This window comes from Zea mays, chromosome 2 (genome assembly GCF_902167145.1).
Source record: "Zea mays cultivar B73 chromosome 2, Zm-B73-REFERENCE-NAM-5.0, whole genome shotgun sequence".
In the NCBI taxonomy this organism is placed as follows: Eukaryota; Viridiplantae; Streptophyta; class Magnoliopsida; order Poales; family Poaceae; genus Zea; species Zea mays.
In genome coordinates this window covers 50,591,996-50,613,371 of record NC_050097.1, presented here as the reverse complement: position 1 = coordinate 50,613,371, position 21,376 = coordinate 50,591,996, and the positions used below count along the sequence as shown (strand labels likewise).

The following is a 21,376-nucleotide window of genomic DNA, read 5'->3' as shown; positions in this document are numbered from 1 at the left end:
TGTTTTAAATCACTTTTGGAATTCCTTCGTTTTTTTAAATCCATAGCTAACTACCACGTCACTAATTATCATTTTCAGAAAACACAGCCATAACACAAAAATAACTAACTTCCACTTCACATTTTTCCCTACCATATACCTCTCCATGTAGAGTTGTAGACCTTACAGTGTAACATCTTATCTCTGAGTTCCCAGTTTCTCATGTGGACTTTATGAGTTTGTAACATTTGTCCACTGTAGCCACATCCAACACATGGCATAGACAGTATTATTTATAGAGAGAAATTTTAAAATAAAAGATGAGATTAGAGAGATGGTTGGACATGGCATAGACAGTATTATTTTAAGATTTATGCGATCGATCCTGAAGCTGCATTGCCGCGTACATGCATCCTGATACATTTCATGAAGTACAGACAAAACCTTAGAACAGCTATTCAAATTATTCATATGCAGATATGCTATACCCCTTTACACGTGAAATCTGTACAGGTCGAAAACCCAAAAGAAACGCCAGGCAAAAAGTTTCATCGGCGAGAGCGACGAAGCCAATCCTGGATAGCGAACCGAAGGGCGTGGTTAGGTGTGAGACTGAGATGCTCCAGTTTCAGGTTGTTCAGAGGCGCTGTCCCCTGCCCAGTCTCCAACTCCATCCGCTCACGGATCGCCCGCCCTTCGTAGGTCACCCCATCAGCAGCGCACACCTGAGGATCATGCATTATCTCCTGCAAGCCAAAACAGAAGAGGGAAAGAATAAAAGAAACGCACCGAGTTTCTTGTCATCATCACAATTCACATCGATCCAACCCCCATACCCGTTTCCCTAGTTAACAATGGTGCAAGACGATGGTACTTGCCTGCATAATCGGGCACAGGAAAGAGGAGGGTGCTTGTTCCTCCTCCCTCGTCAAGTGTAGCTGTTCCAGCTCTCGTACGGTCTCAGCAGTCAGGTCTGGGCGATCCCGGCTTCTGTCCTCACTGCACCTCAGGCCCAGTTCCGCTAGCCTTCCGGCCACCTCCATAGGCCAATGCCCAGCAGCAGGGTCGAGAATTGACGATAGCTTGCCACAAGCCATGGCACACCTTACTTCACCAGCAAGCCGCCGTGCAGGCTCCTGTCTTCCGGTCAGTAGCTGGAGTATCACGGTTCCGAAGCAGTATACGTCAGACTTGGGTGTCAACACTTTGCTTCTCATGTACTCCGGATCTGCGTAGGGAAAAGACCCTTCCGGAGGCTCAGAACCCCCCGACGGGTAATCCTTCACGTCGCCTGTGAATAGCCGAGAGATACCGAAATCGGCTATCTTGCAATGGCATTCGGTATCTAGAAGGATGTTCTCGAGTTTCAAGTTGCCGTGTACGATCGTCTGAGGCTTACAGGAATGCAAGAACAGCAGCGCGTCTGAGATCTCGGCGACGATGCGTGCACGAATTCTCCACGGCAAGTGACGGCTGCTGCGTCTGCTGAAGAGGCGGTCGTGAAGGCTCCCGTTTGGCAGGTATTCATAAACGAGGCACAGCGCTTCCGGGCACGCCCCAACCAGTGTCACTAGATGAGGGTGCCTCACATTGCTGAGGATATAAACCTGACATAGAAAAGAGAAATAAGTATCTTCAGCTATGCGAGGATATGTTCTTAGACACATACATAACTGATAAAAGGTCCCCATGAATTCAATAGCAACTTCTAGAGTGCACTGGCTAATCAATAAACATATCAAGTGCAAAAGATGAGAAAATCGGAGAAACATGGAATACCTCTTGCTGGAACTGCCTCACGCTCTCAATGCTATGGCAGTGCAGCTTATAGATCATCACAGTTCTGTTCATAATTTCTCCTTTGTAAACACACCCACGACCTTGCGACCACATCCTGAAGCTCTCTGAGAATTTACACGTAGCAGATTGCATATCCAACACTGTAAATTCTCTGAAGCCGTATAAATCATCTCCAAAAGCATTTGAGGCGCAATTTGACAGTGTGGCATGGCTGTATGTGCACCCCTTATCCAGGTCAATATGTTTGCTTTCTAGCCTTTGCATTTTTAGTTTCTTCTGGCGAAGAGTTTCTATGGAAGATTGGATCACTTCAAGCTCTGCCGAGAACTCATCTATCTGAAGCTTTATTTTTTCAGCATGGGCATCTAGAATAGCTGATCTCCTCGTAGAAGAGTCCAGTACTGATACTGCTCTCTCTTTATTCTTTATAAGGTCTTCATGCTGCTTTCTTGTGTCTACCAATACAACTTCAAGTTCCTCCCTCATTTCTATTTCATGTTTTTTGGCAGAATCAGAATCTTTTGTCTGCATAAAGGCCAAGAGATGGATAAGAACAATGAACAAGTGCAATAGTTTTCTGCGCTTTAATTGACATGGAATGTTTACTGCTGAGTATTGGAATTTCACCTGGCTTCATATTCATGTTGCATAAAAGCTACAAGAATAGGCCAGGAAAGTAAATAACCATCCGTGCCAAAACCTAGTTCACTTTAGATTTCTCAAGTCTGGTAGTGTGGCCACTTGAGATGGCTGGAGATTATATAGGCCATCATGGTTTTTGTATAGGCTTCGTTTTGGTTGGATAGGTGTTTGGGGTGGTTTTCATTAATTTGGAGAAGATTTATGATGAAATATTAAGGAATGTTATACGGTAGAGTTGGGACAAATATAAAGTTTCAACAAAGTACGTTCAACTCATTAAGGACATATACAACAATGTTGTGGCTAATGTTCAAACAAATGACATGGACATGAATGACTTCTCAATTAAAATAAGAATAATAAAAAATCAACTTTGAGCCCTTACCTTTTTTGTCTTTATGATGGATGAGGTCACAAAGAACATATAAGGGGATATTCCTTACGTACGATGCAATGCTAGTTCATGAAAGTCGGATAGGAGTAGATAGGAATTTAGAGTTGTGGCAGAAGACTTTAGAGTCCAAAGATTTTAGGCTCGGTAGAACTGAAACCAAATACATGAGATGTTACTCCGGCACTATTAAGGAATGAGATGTTAGTTTGCAAGGTTAAGCAGTACCTAGAAAGAATACCGTACCTTCCGGTTTTTAGGATCAATGCTATAGAGAGATATGGGCATAGAATCAAAGCAGGATGGAGGAAGTGGTGCCAAGCATCTCGTGTTCTATGTGACAAGAATGTACCACAGAAGCTAAATGGCAAGTTATATATGACAACGGTTAGACTTGCTATGTTGTATAGTGCAGAATATTGGCCAACAAAAGATCGTCATGTTTAGCAAATAAGTGTTGCAAAAAATATGTATGTTGTGTTGAATTTATAGCCTTACAAGAGATTGAGTCTGGAACTAGAAAGATGATATACATGATTGACTAGGGGTATCACCAATTAAATAAATCCTATCCAACACTGATTGAGATGGTTTGGACGTGTCCAAGAGACCTCCAGAGACACAGTGTGTAATGGGATTCTAAGGCGCAATGTTAATGGAAAGAGAGATAGGAGAAGGCTAAAGTTGATATAAAAAGATGTGGTAAAAGAAGACTTAACCTTGAACGGTAGCAAATGAAAAACAACTATTGACATGCTGAACCTTAATTTGTGGCTTTTGTAAGGTTTTAATTTTATCCTACCAACTTATTTAGGACTAAAAAGCTTATTGTTGTTGTGATTTAAGATAAAACTAAGTGAACTATAATTTAGAATGGAGGGGATATGCGATATCTTAAATGGTGAGAAGTAGATGTCACATACCTTGGCAAAAGCACTCGCAGCTTTTGACTCCGTTTCTTTACGCTTCATCAACTCAGAAAACGCTTCTTTCCTTGATCTGTCAGCTTCCATCATTAGTTGTTTGACATTAGCCAATACCTCCTGAAATACTATCCACATAATGTTTAACACAATCTCAAGCATGAACTACCGATGCATATATGCATATAAATAAAGCAGAGGGACCACCTTAGGATCTAACTGTAATGTATCAGCATGTATTGAAGAACGAGACCAAAATGTTGAGTTGAGTTCTGGTTCTGTATCATCTTGCCAATCTGAAATGCTCATACCGCGTAAATGGTTGACCTCATGTTCCCCAAAAGCTTCATAATCATTAGATTGACCACAATCTGAAACAACACCTTGATTTAGATCAACTGTTGTTAATGCCTCATGCGCAGGATATCCTTCATCAAGTATGGCTCCAGTGTTGTCAGTATATGAACTGAACCTAATTCTTTTTGTAGTCATCACATCATATTGGTACTGAACTGGGGTAGCATTGTCGGTGGCTGCACTCGCTTCTCTGGTCCAGATGTGCCTTCCTCTCCACACGAACCAGATTTGACAAAACGCAGGAGCACTGCTGGCCATTAAAGATTCTTTGCCATATTTTAACTTGAAGCAACTGCATGCATTCGGTGCCATAGGATCAGGATACAGTTCACAGACAAATAGCAGAGCGTAATGCATGCTACTAGCTTCAAGAGATACGAGAAGCATACTTATCGGGTGTAGAACCCATTACGAGCTTGGTGATCCTGTGATGGTCGACCAGACTGAGGATGCCGTCGTGGATTTGGCCGTTCTCCGTGACAAGAAGCCTGGCCTGGACCTTGGCTCTGTGGCAGAAGGCGAGGTAGGTGAGGAGGATCTTGTTCATCTCCTCCTTCTCGGACTTGCGATGGGAGAGCACCACCTCCTCTGTGGCTTGGACCGCGGGGATCTTTCCTACTGATTTTTTGTTTTCAGTTCATTTAGTTGTTCAATGAATGAGAATGGTGAATGGTTTAACTACAGAAATGAAAGGCAGATGGCAATAGAGGTTAGAGGATGATCGACTCGTCTACAGTACTCACAGAGGGTTGGGATGAGCGGCGACGGGTGGTGGACGTGGAGCAGGACGATCCGGCTGCAACCGAAGCGGCGCAGGGCCCATCGTAGCAGCGAAAGCGTCTTCTCCGGCGACCTCCCGACAGCCACGTGGACCCACGTCTCGCCGTGGTGCTGCTCCCAGTGACCGCCGCAGCGTAGGAGTGGGCAGTGGCTGGGTGGCGGCGACGGACTCAGGATCTCCATCACCGGCGATCCAGGGGTGATTTGGACGATTGGTGTGAAGAAGTCAACGGCGTTGTCTTGTCCGAAATATATAGACCGTTTGTCTGCTTATTTTAGCCGACCAATATGTACAGGGTTAGAGAATGAGAGAATCAGAATCTTGCAAGAATATTCTCTTATCTTCTCTGACCCTTTCTCGTTATTTGTATACTGGTACACTCTCTGAAAACAAAAGAAGGCTGAATGCTACAAGCCTACAATCTAAAGGATATCCGGTGAATGTTACGTATCTATGCAAATCTAGATATGTTTTAATTTAGAAATGTAAACATATTTGTGATAGTACTATATACACATGTAATTTATTCGCAAAATAAATACATAGAAATTGTACTAAAGATATGGATGGAAAACAAATCAACAATACTTGCAGATGGCCCTATCACATCATTTTCACTTGTGGATGTAATGGGTTTGTTGAGCACCAAATTTGGCATATGAACGACCAGACAGTCTAGACCTCGGACAGTCTGCCATTAGATTAATTCAGACTAAAATTCTTATCCTTTTACGCAATTATCTTAACTAACTCATGAAAAACCATTGGGTTTTACCTAGGAACAATCCAGACCCCCACATATATGAAGAGGTACAACCGATGAAACACACAATAATCGGTCCATCAAACCACTTTTACCTTTTGCACTAGTTCTAGCGGTAGTTTAGCCTTGATTGTAGTTTCCTAACCTCAATATTCATCTCTATCTTTAGCTTGACGTCGTCTACATGCATCTTAGGTGGCATGTCGATCCCAAGACAACCCTATAATCTTTTATCTCCGAAAGGTCCCTCCCGGGAGACAAGATCTAGGTTCTGTGGATGATTCAGTAAGCCCTATGCGCCCTCGCGGACGGTCTACGCGTCCATAGAGAAGAGAGGAGCTCTCTGCGCAGAGTCGCAGACAGTCTACACCTGCAAAGAGATCCCCAAGGTCTCGTTCCCAGCGGTAGAACCTAGGGATCGTTGGTGTTTGGCTCAAAAATGTGTCAACACACTTTTTTAGCGACCCCGCTGAAGAGAACTGCGTTTTAGAGCTATTAGATCGATCATGATGGTTGGTTCCAAAGATCGCATCAACGTCTTCCCATGTAACATTATCATGTCGACTATGGGAAGTTTGTTGGCCAAGGAGCAGCTGAAAGGATCACGATGCCCAAGAGGGGGGTGAATTGGGCTTTTCTAAAAATCAACAGTAATTAAAACCTAAGCAAGAGCCCAGCTTCACCCCAACAACTAGCACTAAGATAATAATACTAGAAATATAACAATGCTAAGATAATACTTCAAATACTTGCTAAACAAATACACAATGTAAAGTGCTTGAATTAAGTGCGGAATGTAAAGCAAGGTTTAGAAGACTCCTCCAATTTTTCCCGAGGTATCGAAGAGTCGGCACTCTCCACTAGTCCTCGTTGGAGCACCCGCGTAAGGGTATCGCTCCCCCTTGGTCCTCGCAAGAACCAAGTGCTCACTACGAGATGATCCTTTGCCACTCCGGCGCGGTGGATCCCTCGAGACCGCTTACAAACTTGAGTCGGGTCACCAACAAGATCTTCACGGTGATCACCGAGCTCCCAACGCCACCAAGCCGTCTAGGTGATGCCGATCACCAAGAGTAACAAGCCGTAGACTTTCGCTTGACCAAGAGAAGCCTTATGCAAGTGGTGTGTGCTCTAGGTGGCCCTCGCTAGCGCTAATGAGGAACAAATGCGGGATTAAGATTCTCTAATCTCCTCACTAGGCTTTTGGTGCTTGCAATGCTCTAGCAATGTGCTGGAATTAATGTGGGCAGCAAGACATTGAATATGGTGGGTGGAGGGGGTATAAATAGTCCTCACCCACCAACTAGTCGTTACCAGCATTCTTCTGCGCATGGGCGCACCGGACAGTCTGGTGCGCCACCGGTGCGCCAACGGTCGACTCCAACGACTAGTTCTGACAACTAGTCGTTGGGCTAATGGCACACCGGATAGTCCGGTGCACTGTCCGGTGCACTGTCCGGTGCGCCACTAAAATTCATTTCTGAAACTGGCGCTCTCGGGTTTCTTCGGGGAAAACTCTTCCCCAGGGCCACCTTGGCCCCACCTGGCAGAGGGTGCATCGGACAGTCCGGTGCACACCGGACAGTCCGGTGCCCCAAGGCCAGAAACCCTATTTCTTGTTTTCAACTGTATTTCAAATCGGTTTTCATTCTAACTTGAGTGTGAGTTCTAGAGTGACACCTAGCACTATATGTGAGTGTGAATGTGCACCAACACTACACTAGAACTCTCTTGGTCAAACTACTCATCGACAACCCCTCTTTATAGTACGGCTAAAAGAGAATAAACGACCTAACTAAATCACGAGTGTCCACATCTCCTTGACACTCGGACTCCGTAGTCCTTCACCTTTTGTTTCGTCGTTTTAGCCGTCGCTTCGAGTTCTTATCTCCGGGATTGTTTTCACCGTTGTAGTACTTCTACCTGTAATGCGACCTAACTTACCATTTGTCTCTGCAAAACACATGTTAGTCACATATAACATTACGTTGTCATTAATCACTAAAACCAATCAGGGGCCTAGATGCTTTCAATCTCCCCCTTTTTGGTGATTGATGACAACCCTACAAGATTTGTGAGAGTAGTTTGTTTTGAAATTTCTGTCAATAGAAAAGATGGTTAGTTATACTCAGTAATCTTTGACAGAAAGAATGTGTACCATAATAATAAGAATGAACGCATACACATCGTAAGTTTCTTGTTCATATAAAAGTGAAATCAAATCGATGAACAAGAACTAAAAGACTGGTGATAACATATAAGGTGAAAACATAATACACACACAGTCAACATAAGCATCGAGAGTATATATAGAGTTTGTGAGCCAAAAGCACCATACAAAAGTGAAGCTAGTACAGAGAGTAACAAGCACATATATTACATCAAAATGACTCTCTTCTAACTCCCTAACTCCCCCTAGCTCTCACAACTCATATCTCTGCCCCTCTGGCGTCAAACACCAAAAGGGTACCCGAACCTACAAATCAAAAGTGGGAGGAGGCGGCGGGGGCGCATCCGGTCGTGGTCGAGGCAGTAGAGCGAATGCTAGCTATGGGTTAGAGTCACTCTCGGATCCAGGATCTGCTGTAGAAGCTGGAGCTGGTACTGACTTGGACTGAGGCTGCGCTGCAGGGGCTGCCGGATCTGAAGTGGTCACAGACACCACCACAGCAGTAATGGAAACAGCAGAAGCTGGTGGCACTGGCTGCTGAGGGCAGACGGAGCTGAGAACCGGTGCCGTGAAAGCCAGGGTGACCGGCCGGAGCGGAGAGGAAGAAGGACCAACTGAAGGAAGAGGGGGTCCTGGCTGAATCGCTGGCACAACAGGAGCCTAAAGAGGTGGAGGCGATGCTGACTGAACCGGGGAATCGATACACCAGAATGTTGTAGCATAAGTGTCATGAATGCCCTGCTCTCAGCCCGGTCTTGAAGAAGTTGCTGCTGTAGAGAATCATGTCTGTCCTGAATTGTCTGAAACATCGAGAGCATTCTCTCGGACAACTGCTGGTGGGCTGCTGCCTGACGGGTCTGCTCGGCTGCCAAGTGAGCCTGCTACTGAGTAAGTGTATGGAGGATCGAAGCAAGAGCAGGGTCAATGGCAGGAGGGGCAGCAGGGGTAGCACGAGAACTCCCAGCCTCATGATCATGTGAGCGTGGAGGCATAGGAGGCAGAGGTGGAATCCCAAAATCATCATCATCACCATCAACTGATGCGTCCTGAGCTTCAAACTGATGAAGAGCAGTATCGTCAGCCTCAGTGTCAAATACTGGAGCAGGTGCTGGCACAGGATCCTCAGGCGCTGGACGGTAGGACCCAAAGATGAGGCGTGAGGCCTCAAGTGTGCCCTGGAACTGTGGAGGCCGAATCAGCTGAGCAAAAATGTGACACAGATAGTGAGCATACGGCAGCTGTCGACGAGCACGCAGACCATCCAGAACGGTGTCCTCGATCTCACAAATAAGGAAATCCACAACATCAAACTCTGAGTGAGAGACCAGGGCACCAAGGAGCCAGAGCTGGATATGAGTGGTGGCCTCTTTATACCCCATCCGCGGCAGAAGTGTCCATCTCATAAGCTGATATAGAAACTTTGTTGCTGTGGTGAAGTCTGCCAGAGAGCGTCGCGACCCATCTAAGAAGGGCGGCCGGAACAGAGCCGCGACGTGAGCTGTACGAGGAGCAACATCACCGTGAGGGCAACGAGGAGGGTCAGAGGTGCCATAGCATAAGCTATGAAGACGAGTCGATGACTCGTGAAATCCAAATAGCTGGCGAATCTGGCTGGCATGAATAGTGACATCCTCTCGCTCAAAACGAAACCTCATCCAGTGGTGATCAGGGTCGATCCATACAGTCGTGTAGAAAACTCGGACCCATTCCTCAACATACCTGTCGCTGGTAGTCAAAAGAGAGAGAAGGCCAGGTAGATAGGAGAGGTGCACCTCAGAGTCAGCACCGGTGGCTAGCAGAAAAGCGGGAAGGTCCAAAAGCCGGTGCACTCGCAAAGCAATCTGTGCAGACATCTGGGCTCTGAAAAAGGACTCCTGAATACGGGTGCTGAAGAGGTCAACTGCAGCAGGGTCCCTCTGAGCCGGTAACCAAGACTCCACGGGTACATATCTGAACCGACGTACCCGTGCCGCTGTAGCACGCTGAAGGTCAAACAACCTGGGATCTGCAGCCAGAGGTCTCACCTCAGTCTCATCACGCTCCCGGAAACGAGCAGGTGGGATAGGTGGAGCAGAAACGGGAGCGGGAGGAGGAGCAGTGGAAGCTGGTGTAGTGGAGGTGGTGGATGGTCTAGCAGGAGTGACGGGAGCAGGCACAGTGGGTGGTGGAGTAGAAGCAGTGGTGGGAGTGGAGGAGCGAGGCCGGGAGGCGAGGCGACGAACTCGGTACGCAATCTGATCTGAAGGAGTCTGAGGCTGATCTCCTAGCTCAGCCTGCTCAGCGGCAGCTACTGCTGTTGCCGCTGCTCGGGTTGCTCTGTCCATACACCGCTTCTTGCGGCCTTCCTGCTGCTCCAAGTACACGGTCTTTCCCTTGACCTGCCTGAAGGGGCGACGAGGATCCTCATCATCGCCTCCCCTAGGCGCTGACACATTCTTCGTGCGTGGCATCCTGACCTGACGACTGCAAATGAGAGAGAGAAGCTAAGCATATGTCGATAATAGCCGATAGAATATCAAAAGAGGAGATGGCTACCTGGAAAGCTCACACGAGAGGTGAAAATCCAGGCAGGACAGGAGACGGCACACGGGCTGTCAAGGTCACTAAAATGACAGAAGAGGTGAGCACGTATTAGTCACATAGTCATAAGTATATGAAATGTGAATAAATACATACACTGAGAATTATGGCACAGAAAACGAGAGATATGGCAATCGAGAGGTCAAACGACGCGAAAACGGCGTTTGAACGAGAAATGGTGCCATAGGAGGTTTGGAATTCGAATTGAGGTATGAAATGACATGGAATGGAGCCGATACTTCACAAATAGGTTTATATGGGTAAATATGAGTGAAGTGTGTGCTTGGTTTGAATTTAGGCGAAGAAAATGGAATTTGGGCACTCGGCTCAGAAACGATCGCTCGAAACGGGGAATTGAGTGAAATTAAAGCCTGGAATATCGGATTGGCTTGAAATTTGGCGAATATGTTACTGGAGGTGTTGTGAAGGTGCCTAAAAAATTTGGGTTTGAAAGTCGCCTAGAGGGGGGGGGTGAATAGGGCGAAACTGAAATTCTCAAAAATAATCACAACTACAAGCCGGGTTAGTGTTAGAGATATAATCAAGTCCGCGAGAGAGGGTGCAAAACAAATCGCGAGTGAAGTGTGACACATGGATTTGTTTTACCGAGGTTCGGTTCTCGCAAACCTACTCCCCGTTGAGGTGGTCACAAAGACCGGGTCTCTTTCAACCCTTTCCCTCTCTCAAACGGTCCCTCGGACCGAGTGAGCTTTCTCTTCTCAATCACTTGGAACACAAAGTTCCTACAAGGACCACCACAAGATTGGTGTCTCTTGCCTCAATTACAAGTGAGTTTGATCGCAATAAAGAATCAAGAAAGAAGAAAGCAATCCAAGCGCAAGAGCTCGAAAGAACACAAGCAAATCTCTCTCACTAGTCACTAAAGCTTTGTGTGGAATTTGGGAGAGGATTTGATCTCTTGAGTGTGTCTAGAATTGAATGCCTAGCTCTTGTAAGTGGTTGGAAGTGTAAAAACTTGGATACAATGAATGGTGGGTGGTTGGGGGTATTTATAGCCCCAACCACCAAACTAGCCGTTTGGTGGGGCTGACTGTCGTATGGTGCACCGGACATGTCCGGTGCGCTAGCCACGTCACCAAAGCCGTTGGGTTCCGACCGTTGGAGCTCTGTCTTCTGGGCCCGCCTGGATGTCCGGTGGCGCACCGGACATGTACTGTAGAGTGTCCGGTGCGCCAGTATGGGCGTGCCTGACTTCTGCGCGCGCTGGCGCGCATTTAATGCGCTGCAGGTAGCCGTTGGCGCCGAAATATCCGTTGCTCTGTTGTCACACCGGACAGTCCGGTGCACACCGGACATGTCCGGTGAATTATAGCGGACTAGCCGTTGCGAATTCCCGAAGCTGGCGAGTTCCTGAGGCGTCGTTCCTTGGAGCACCGGACACTGTCCGGTGTACACCGGACAGTCCGGTGAATTATAGCGGAACGCCACTGGATTTTCCCGAAGGTGACGAGTTTGACTTGGAGTCCTCTGGTGCACCGGACACTGTCCGGTGGTGCACTGGACACTGTCCGGTGGCACACCGGACAGTCCGGTGCGCCAGACTAGAGGTGCCTTCGGTTGTCCCTTGGCCCTTTTGTTGAACCCAAATCTTGGTCTTTTTATTGGCTAAGTGTGAACCTTTGGCACCTGAATAACTCATACACTAGAGCAAACTAGTTAGTCCAATTATTTGTGTTGGGCAACTCAACCACCAAAATCATTTAGGAAATATGTGTAAGCCTAATTCCCTTTCAATCTCCCCCTTTTTGGTGATTGATGCCCACACAAACCAAAGCAAATATAGAAGTGCATAATTGAACTAGCTTGCATAATGTAAGTGCAAAGGTTGCTTGGAATTGAGCCAATATAAATACTTATAAGATATGCATGGATTGTTTTCTCTATTTCTTAACATTTTGGACCACACTTGCACCACATGTTTTGTTTTTGCAAATTCTTTTGTAAATCCTTTTCAAAGTTCTTTTGCAATTAGTCAAAGAAAAATGAATAAGATTTTGTGAAGCATTTTCAAGATTTGAAATTTTCTCCCCTTGTTTCAAATGTTCTTCCTTTGACTAACAAAACTCCCCCTAGATGAAAGCCTCATCTTAGTGTTCAAGAGGGTTTTGATATAGATTTTGAAAATACTACTTTTCTCCCCCTTTTGAACACAATAAGATACCAATTTGAAATTTATCAATTTGAGAATCATACCAATTGAAAAAAACTCTTTTAAAATTAGGTGGTGGTGCGGTCCTTTTGCTTTGGGCTAATACTTTCTCCCCCTTTGGCATGAATCGCCAAAAACTGAGTCATTAGAGCCCTTTAATTACATTCTCCCCCTTTGGTTATAAATAAATGAGTGAAGATTATACCAAAGATGGAGTCCTTTTGCTTTGGATTCTCCCCCAAAAGATGGAGAGATGCGAGGAGCGACGACGAAGGATGAGTTACGGAGTGGAAGCCTTTGTCTTCGCCGAAGACTCCAATTCCCTTTCAATATACCTATGACTTGGTTTGAAATTCACTTGAAAACACATTAGTCATAGCACATGAAAGAGACACGATCAAAGGTATATAAACGATCTATGTGTGCAAATCAACAAAAGAAGTTCCTAGAATCAAGAATATTTAGCTCATGCCTAAGTTTGTTAAAAGTTTGTTCATCAAGAGGCTTGGTAAAGATATCGGCTAATTGATATTTAGTATTAATGTATGAAATCTCGATATCTCCCTTTTGCTGGTGATCCCTTAAAAAGTGATACCGAATGACTATGTGTTTAGTGCGGCTATGCTCGACGGGATTATCCGCCATTTTGATTGCACTCTCATTATCACATAGAAGAGGAACTTTGGTTAATTTGTAACCGTAGTCCCTAAGGGTTTGCCTCATCCAAAGTAGTTGCGCGCAACAATGGCCTGCGGCAATGTACTCGGCTTCGGCGGTAGAAAGAGCTACGGAATTTTGCTTCTTTGAAGCCCAAGACACCAAGGATCTTCCCAAGAACTGGCAAGTCCCCGATGTGCTCTTTCTATTGATTTTACACCCCGCCCAATCGACATCCGAATAACCAATCAAATCAAATGTGGATCCCCTAGGATACCAAAGCCCAAACTTAGGAGTATAAACCAAATATCTCAAGATTCGTTTTACGGCCGTAAGGTGAGCTTCCTTAGGGTCGGCTTGGAATCTTGCACACATGCATACGAAAAGCATAATATCCGGTCGAGATGCACATAAATATAGCAAAGAACCTATCATCGACCGGTATACCTTTTGATCTACGGGTTTACCTCCCTCGTCGAGGTCGAGATGCCCATTGGTTCCCATGGGTGTCTTGATGGGTTTGGCATCCTTCATCCCAAACTTGCTTAGAATATCTTGAGTATACTTCGTTTGGCTTAGGAAGGTGCCCTCTTGGAGTTGCTTCACTTGAAATCCTAAGAAATACTTCAACTCCCCCATCATAGACATCTCGAATTTTTGTGTCATGATCCTACTAAATTCTTCACATGTAGACTCGTTAGTAGACCCAAATATAATATTGAAAGCATCTAGGCCCTTGGTTGGTTTTAGTGATTAATGACAACGTAATATTATATGTGACTAATGTGTGTTTTGCAGAGACAAATGGTAAGTTAGGTCGCATGACAGATAGAAGTACTACAACGGTGAAAACAATCCCGGAGATAAGAACTCGAAGCGACGGCTAAAACGACGAAACAAAAGGCAAAGGTCTACGGAGTCCGAGTGTCAAGGAGATGTGGACACTCGCGATTTAGTTAGGTCTTTTATTCTCTTTTAGCCGTACTATAAAGAGGGGTTGTCAATGAGTAGTTTGACCAAGAGAGTTCTAGTGTAGTGTTGGTGCACAATCACACTCACATTCAGTGCTAGGTGTCACTCTAGAACTCACTCACAAGTTAGAACGAAAACCGTCTTGAAAATCAGCTAAAAAACAAGAAGTAGGGTTTCTGTCCCTGGGGGCACCGGACTGTCCGGTGTGCACCGGACTGTCCGGTGCACCCTCTGCCAGGTGGGACCAGGCTGGTCCGAGGAAGAGGTTTCCTCCACAGAAAACCCGAGAGCGCCTGTTTCATAGTTGAATTTTAGTGGCGCACCGGACATCGCACCGGACTGTCCGGTGTGCACCGGACAGTGACTGTTCACTGTCCGGTGTGCCATGAGTCCAACGGCTAGCTGTCAGAACTAGCCGTTGGAAACGACCGTTGGCGCACCGGTGGCGCACCAGACTGTCCGGTGCGCCAGTGCGCAGAAAGTTGCCTGTAACGGCTAGTTGGTGGGTAAGGGCTATTTATACCCCTTCCACCCACCATATTCAATGTCTTGCACTCCACATTTATTCCAGCACATTGCTAGAGCATTGCAAGCACCAAAAGCCTAGTGAGGAGATTAGAGAATCTTAATTCGCGTTTTGTTCCTCATTAGCGCTAGCGAGAGCCACCTAGAGCACACACCACTTGCATTAGGCTTCTCTTGGTCAAGCGAAAGTCTACGGCTTGTTACTCTTGGTGATCGGCATCACCTAGACGGCTTGGTGGCGTTGGGAGCTCGGTGATCACCGTGAAGATCTTGTTGGTGACCCGACTCAAGTTTGTAAGCGGTCTCGAGGGATCCACCGCGCCGGAGTGGCAAAGGATCATCTCGTAGTGAGCACTTGGTTCTTGCGAGGACCAAGGGGGAGCGATACCCTTGCGCGGGTGCTCCAACGAGGACTAGTGGAGAGTGCCGACTCTTCGATACCTCGGGAAAAATTGGAGGAGTCTTCTAAACTTTGCTTTACATTCCGCACTTAATTCAAGCACTTTACATTGTGTATTTGTTTAGCAAGTATTTGAAGTATTGTCTTAGCATTGTTGCATTTCTAGTATTATATTCTTAGTGCTAGTTGTTGGGGTGAAGTTGGGCTCTTGCTTAGCTCTTGCTTAGTCTTTAATTAGTGTTGATTTTTAGAAAAGCCCAATTCACCCCCCCTCTTGGGCATCGTGATCCTTTCAATTGGTATCAAAGCCTTGTTGCTCATAGATTAGCTTAATCGCTAGAGTTACGATGTCCGGTGGGGATGGACCTCCTCCCGTTTTTGATGGTGACGATTTTCCTTATTGGAAAATTCGTATGGAAGCATACTTAGAGGCTATAGACATTGGTGTCTATAAAGCCGCCACACAAGGATTCCCCGAACCTAGAGATCCCACAAATATTGTAGGTGATGAGTTCAATTATGAGAAATGGAATGCTAAGGCCAAAAACACCCTTTTTAGAGGCCTTTGCAAAGATGTGTTCAATAGAGTAAGAAATCATAAAAATGCTCATGATTTGTGGATGGACATTTGTGCTCTACACGAAGGAACTAGAAGTGAACATGAGGAAAGATATCACATAGCCATGAGAAAGTTAAATTCTTTTGAAATGCTTACTAATGAAAATGCAAATGCTATGTACTCACGTCTCAATATTCTTGTAGAGGAAGTTAATGGATTGGGGCTTACTCAAATCTCACAACCGGATGTTGTGAGGAAGATTCTCAGTGTCCTCCCAATAGACAAATATGGACACATTGTCACTGTGCTACATCAAATGGATATTTCAGTTACCACACCTACACAAATTTTGGGAAAGATCAATGCCCATGAAATGTACATGCACATCAACGACAAAGAAGAATCATCTTCCAAAAGAAAGGATTTGGCTCTCAAAGCAAATCATGAAAGAAAAGGAAAAGCAAAAATACAAGTTGAGGAAGAATCCTCAAGTGATGATGACCTTGATGCAAACATTGCCTTGATGGTAAGGAAGACCACCAAGATGTTGAAGAAGCTAAATAGAGAAGGCATCAAATTTGATTCAAGGAAGAAGAAATTCTTTTCCAACAAAAGAAAGCCCATTTCTGAGATGGACTGCTACAACTATGGTGAGCTCGGTCATCTTGCTCATCAATGCAACAAGCCCAAGAAGAATAAGTTCAAGGGCAAGAAAGAAGATGACAGCGATGATGAAAAGAAGGAAAAGAAATTCTTCAAGAGGAAGGATGGGAAGCAAAAGAGGTTCCACAAGAAGAAGAATGGAAAGGCATATATTGTTGGCGACTCGCTCACCGACATCGAATCATCAAGTGGGTCTTCTTCAAGTGAAGAAGAGGATGATGAAAAAGTTGCCGCCATCGCCGGGGACTTCCCTTCACCACCACCATCACCATCATCAACTTCTCACCTATGCCTCATGGCTAGGGGTGAACGGAAGGTACAAAATGATATCAATATTGCTGATGATAGTGATAGTGATAGTGATGAGGAATTTGCTTCACCTTCATATGATGAGTTAGCTGACTTGCTTAAAGAATATACTCAAATCATTAGAAAGTCAAAAGCTAAATGTGACAAGTTGAAAAATGAAAATGAATCTTTAAATGCCAAATATGACATAGTTATAAAGGCTAGTGATGAAATAAAAGAAGAGAATAAGACTATGTCATCAACTATAAATGAGCTCACAAACTCCCTAAAAGATGCTAAGGAAAAATATGACAAATTAAATGAAGCTAATAGGGAGTTGCAAAATAGACTAGTAAAGATCAAGGAAGACTATACTCAAATTAAATTTGATCATGACAATCTTCTTGTTGAAAATGAACTTTTATCTTGCAAAACACATGAGGCTATTAACCCTGTTGTTAAGTTTGATGTAGCAACCTCATGTGATGATTTGAGTCAAGAAGAGCAAACTAGTCTACATGCTGAATTGACTGAAAAAGTTGAAGTCCTGACTTTAGACAACCAAAAATTGAAGAATTACTTGACTGATGCAACTACTAGAGGAAAGGTTGCTATTGAGAACAATGATTTCAACAATGAGTTGGCAGTGGATAATCAAAGGCTTAAAAATGAGGTCAAGAAACTAAAAAGTGAAAATGAACATCTTGCAACAAGTGTGCAAAAGTTCAACAAGGGTCAATACCTCCAAAATGAGCTGCTTATGAACACTGTTATGAAAAACAACAAGAGTGGTATTGGATACAATGCTTTTGTGCAAAAGAAAGCTACCACTCAATACAAGCCGAAGCAGACTCACAAGCCTATCAAATGCTTTGAGTGTGGAAATGAAGGTCATTTTGCCCACAACTGCAAAGCCAAACCACCAACTCCCTTGCATAAGCACTCAAGACCATTTGCTTTCAATGCTCATTATGTTCTAAGAAAGGTTGCAAATGGAAAGGTTAAAGTTACATTCCTAGGTCCACAAACAAAAGTAGACCTAGACAAATCTGGGTGGCAAAGTCCTTAATTGAGAGAGTCACTGGTCCTATGCAATATAGGGCCCTCAAAACTCAAGCTTGAATTGTCTGTGGATGTAGGTGAACTACAAGACCGGTGGGAGCCATTGGGTTATTGACAGTGGATGCACACAACATATGACAGGCAACCCACGGATGTTCACCTCACTGGATGAGAATGTTGATGGTCAAGATAAAATCACATTTGGAGACAATTCAAAAGGAAAAGTGCAAGGACTTGGCAAGGTGGCAATCTCAAATGATTTATCAATATCAAATGTTCTCTTAGTTGCACCTTTGAGCTTCAATTTATTATCAGTGGGTCAACTCTGTGATCTTGGACTTCAATGCTTATTCACTCCAACAGAGGTTATTGTAACAAAGATGGATGATGAATCAATGGTGTTCAAAGGTTTTAGGTACAACAACCTCTACTTAGTGGATTTCACTTCAGAAGATGCAGACTTAAGAACTTGCCTCTTCACCAAAGCTTCACTTGGATGGCTCTGGCATAGGAGGCTTGCACATGTTGGGATGAGCACACTCAAGAAGGTATTAAAGAAAGATATGGTTAGAGGATTAAAGGATGTGGTGTTTGAAAAAGACAAGCCATGCAGTGCATGTCAAGCTGGAAAGCAAGTTGCTAATACACATCCTACTAAAGCTTTCATGTCAACATCAAGGCCACTGGAACTACTTCATATGGATTTATTTGGACCTACAAATTATGTCAGTGCCGGTGGCAACCTCTACTGTCTAGTGATTGTTGATGACTTCTCAAGATACACTTGGGTGTTCTTTCTCCATGACAAATCTGAAGTTGCATCTATATTCAAGAAGTTTGCCAAGAAAGCACAAAATGAATTTGATTGCAAGATCAAGAAGATTAGAAGTGACAATGGCAAAGAATTTGACAACACCAACATTCATGAGTACTGTGATGAAATTGGGATCAAGCATGAAGTATCTGCAACATACACACCTCAAAAAAATGGAGTTGTTGAAAGGAAAAACAGGACCTTGATCACTCTTGCAAGAACAATGATTGATGAGTATAACACACCGGAGAGGTTTTGGGCCGAAGCTGTCAACACTGCTTGTTATGCATCAAACAGGCTATTTCCTCACCGGCTACTTGCGAAGACTCCTTATGAACTGCTAAATGGGAAAAAGCCAGACGTCTCCTTCTTCCGAGTATTTGGGTGCAAATGCTACATCTACAAGAAACGCCATCACCTAGGGAAGTTTCAAAGACGTTGTGATATTGGTTTTCTTTTGGGTTATTCATTAAAGTCCAAAGCATATCGAGTATTCAACCATGCCACTGGCGTGGTAGAAGAAACATATGATGTGGAATTTGATGAGACTAATGGCTCCCAAGGAGCACTTGAAAATCTTGATGATGTAGGTGATGATGCACTTAGGGAAGCAATGAAGAACATGCCTATTGGAGCTATCAAACCAAAAGAAGATGAAGAAGAGGTGCAAATCATTGACAGGCCTTCTTCATCAAATGTACCACAAGATGATGAAAAAGATGAGAGGCATGCAAATGAAGATACATTTGTCTCACATGAACAAGCAAGGGTACAAGCCAAAGATGTCGATGCTCCAGGATCTTCTTCCCAAGTGGTTGACAGGAGAAATTCATCACTACTTCAAGCTCATCCTCAAAACCAAATCATCGGGAGTCCTTCACAAGGGGTTATTACTCGATCACATAGACATGCTTCTTTTATTGAACATCACTCCTTTGTTTCTTGTGTTGAGCCTACTTGTATAGATGAGGCGCTACAGGATCTAGACTGGGTGAATGCCATGCATGAAGAACTTAACAACTTCACCCGTAACGAAGTTTGGACCCTGGAGAAGCCCCCCACAAGATGCAAGAATCATTGGAACCAAGTGGGTGTTCAGAAACAAACAAGATGATCAAGGTTGTCCAAGGCGCTATATGGGCTAAAGCAGGCTCCAAGGGCTTGACATGAGCGCCTTCGCGACTTCCTCATCGAAAAGGGCTTCAAGATCGGGACCGTCGACACAACTCTCTTCACAAAGAAACATAACGGTGATATTTTCATTTGTCAAGTATATGTTGATGATATAATCTTTGGCTCGACAAATGACTGTCATTGCAAGGAATTTGGTGAGTTGATGTCGAAGGAGTTCGAGATGTCAATGATTGGTGAGCTAACGTACTTCCTCGGCTTTCAAGTCAAGCAAATGAAAGATGGTAACTTTATCTCACAAGAGAAGTATACCAAAGACTTGTTGAAAAGGTTCAACATGGAGAAGTGCAAACCAATCAAGACCCCCATGCCTACAAATGGACATCTCGACTTAGATGAGGGAGGTAACCCGGTTAATCAAACTCTCTACCGTTCTATGATTGGTAGTTTATTATACCTTACCGCATCTAGGCCCGATATTATGTTTAGTGTCTGCATGTGTGCTAGATTTCAATCTAATCCTAAGAAAGCTCATCTTCGCGCTGTTAAGAGAATTCTTAGGTATCTCAGGCACACCACAAGCGTTGGTCTGTGGTATCCCAAAGGAGCTACTTTTGATTTAATTGGCTATTCCGATTCGGATTATGCCGGTTGCAAAATTGATAGGAAAAGTACTTCTGGGGGATGCCATCTGCTTGGTAGATCACTAGTTTCATGGACATCCAAAAAGCAAATAGTGTTGCCTTGTCAACTGCCGAAGCGGAATACATTGCCGCAGGTGCTTGTTGCACACAAATTTTATATATGAAACAAACTCTTCTAGACTATGGCGTAGTTCTAGAAAAGGTACCTTTGTTGTGTGATAATGAGAGTGCTGTTAAAATTGCTAATAACCCTGTACAACACTCTCGCACCAAGCACATTGATATCCGTCATCACTTCCTTAGAGATCATGTTGCTAAAGGAGATATCATTTTAGAAGGAGTGAGGTCGGAAGATCAATTAGCGGATATTTTCACTAAGCCACTTGATAAGACCCGCTTTTGCATGTTGAGGAATGAACTAAATATTCTTGATCTCAGAAATTTTATGTAAAATGTCAAATAGTGTTGTCAAGCTTGCATTGCATGTTTAAATTCCTTGTATTGCATCTAGGACTTGTCTAACCTAGTTGAGATAACCGCCAACAAAGCGAGTGAAAAAGCTTAACTCGGGTCAAACCTGACAAGTCTTAGTTTTAAGCTTTTAGCACTTAAATTCTTACTTTTTATGTAATTGTTGGTTCTTGAAATATGCATGAGGTACTGCACTTAGGGGGAGTATTCAAAACTCAAATCACTCATGAAAACCCCTAGTGCAAGCCAAAATGCAAATTTCACCATTTGCCTATTTTCTCTAAAAATTATCTAGCCTATGGCAAAATATTTTGAAAAGTATATGAGGGTGCCAATACCTGTCCCAACAAGTGTTATTTTGTGTGATTATAAGTTGGGATTTGGTTTGGCTGAAAAGTAGATAGAAAAATTCAAAATTTTCCAAACTCCCTCTGTCTGGGCTCACCGGACAGTCCGGTGTGCACCAGACACTGCACTGTGCAATGTCCGGTGCACCGGCAGCCGCGCGCTAAAATCCTTTTTCCTGTGCGCTGTCCGGTGGCTCACCGGACAGCTACTGTGCGCTGTCCGGTGTGCACCAGACAGGCACTGTAGACTGTCCGGTGCGCCCATATCGCGTTTTAAAAAAAGGCCT

At 44.3% G+C, this 21,376-nt stretch overlaps 1 protein-coding gene across 3 annotated transcripts; it reads right to left on the bottom strand.

Moving 5' to 3' along the window:
* Nucleotides 1-331: 331 nt before the first annotated feature.
* On the bottom strand, nucleotides 332-5,114 carry LOC103646429 (uncharacterized). Of its 3 annotated transcripts, XM_008671165.4 has the most exons (8): nucleotides 4,836-5,112; nucleotides 4,482-4,710; nucleotides 4,119-4,384; nucleotides 3,943-4,031; nucleotides 3,736-3,855; nucleotides 1,759-2,304; nucleotides 858-1,586; nucleotides 332-725 (listed from the first exon to the last, which is right to left on the bottom strand). In XM_008671165.4, exons 1-8 carry the CDS (start codon nucleotides 5,053-5,055, stop codon nucleotides 528-530), a joined length of 2,397 nt encoding a protein of 798 aa, XP_008669387.1. In that variant the 5' UTR covers nucleotides 5,056-5,112; the 3' UTR covers nucleotides 332-527. The 3 variants fall into 3 exon arrangements, with proteins under 3 accessions (XP_008669387.1, XP_008669388.1, XP_008669386.1); XM_008671166.4 differs by having other exon boundaries at nucleotides 3,943-4,384; nucleotides 4,482-4,707; nucleotides 4,836-5,114; XM_008671164.3 differs by having other exon boundaries at nucleotides 3,943-4,384.
* Nucleotides 5,115-21,376: the final 16,262 nt, after the last annotated feature.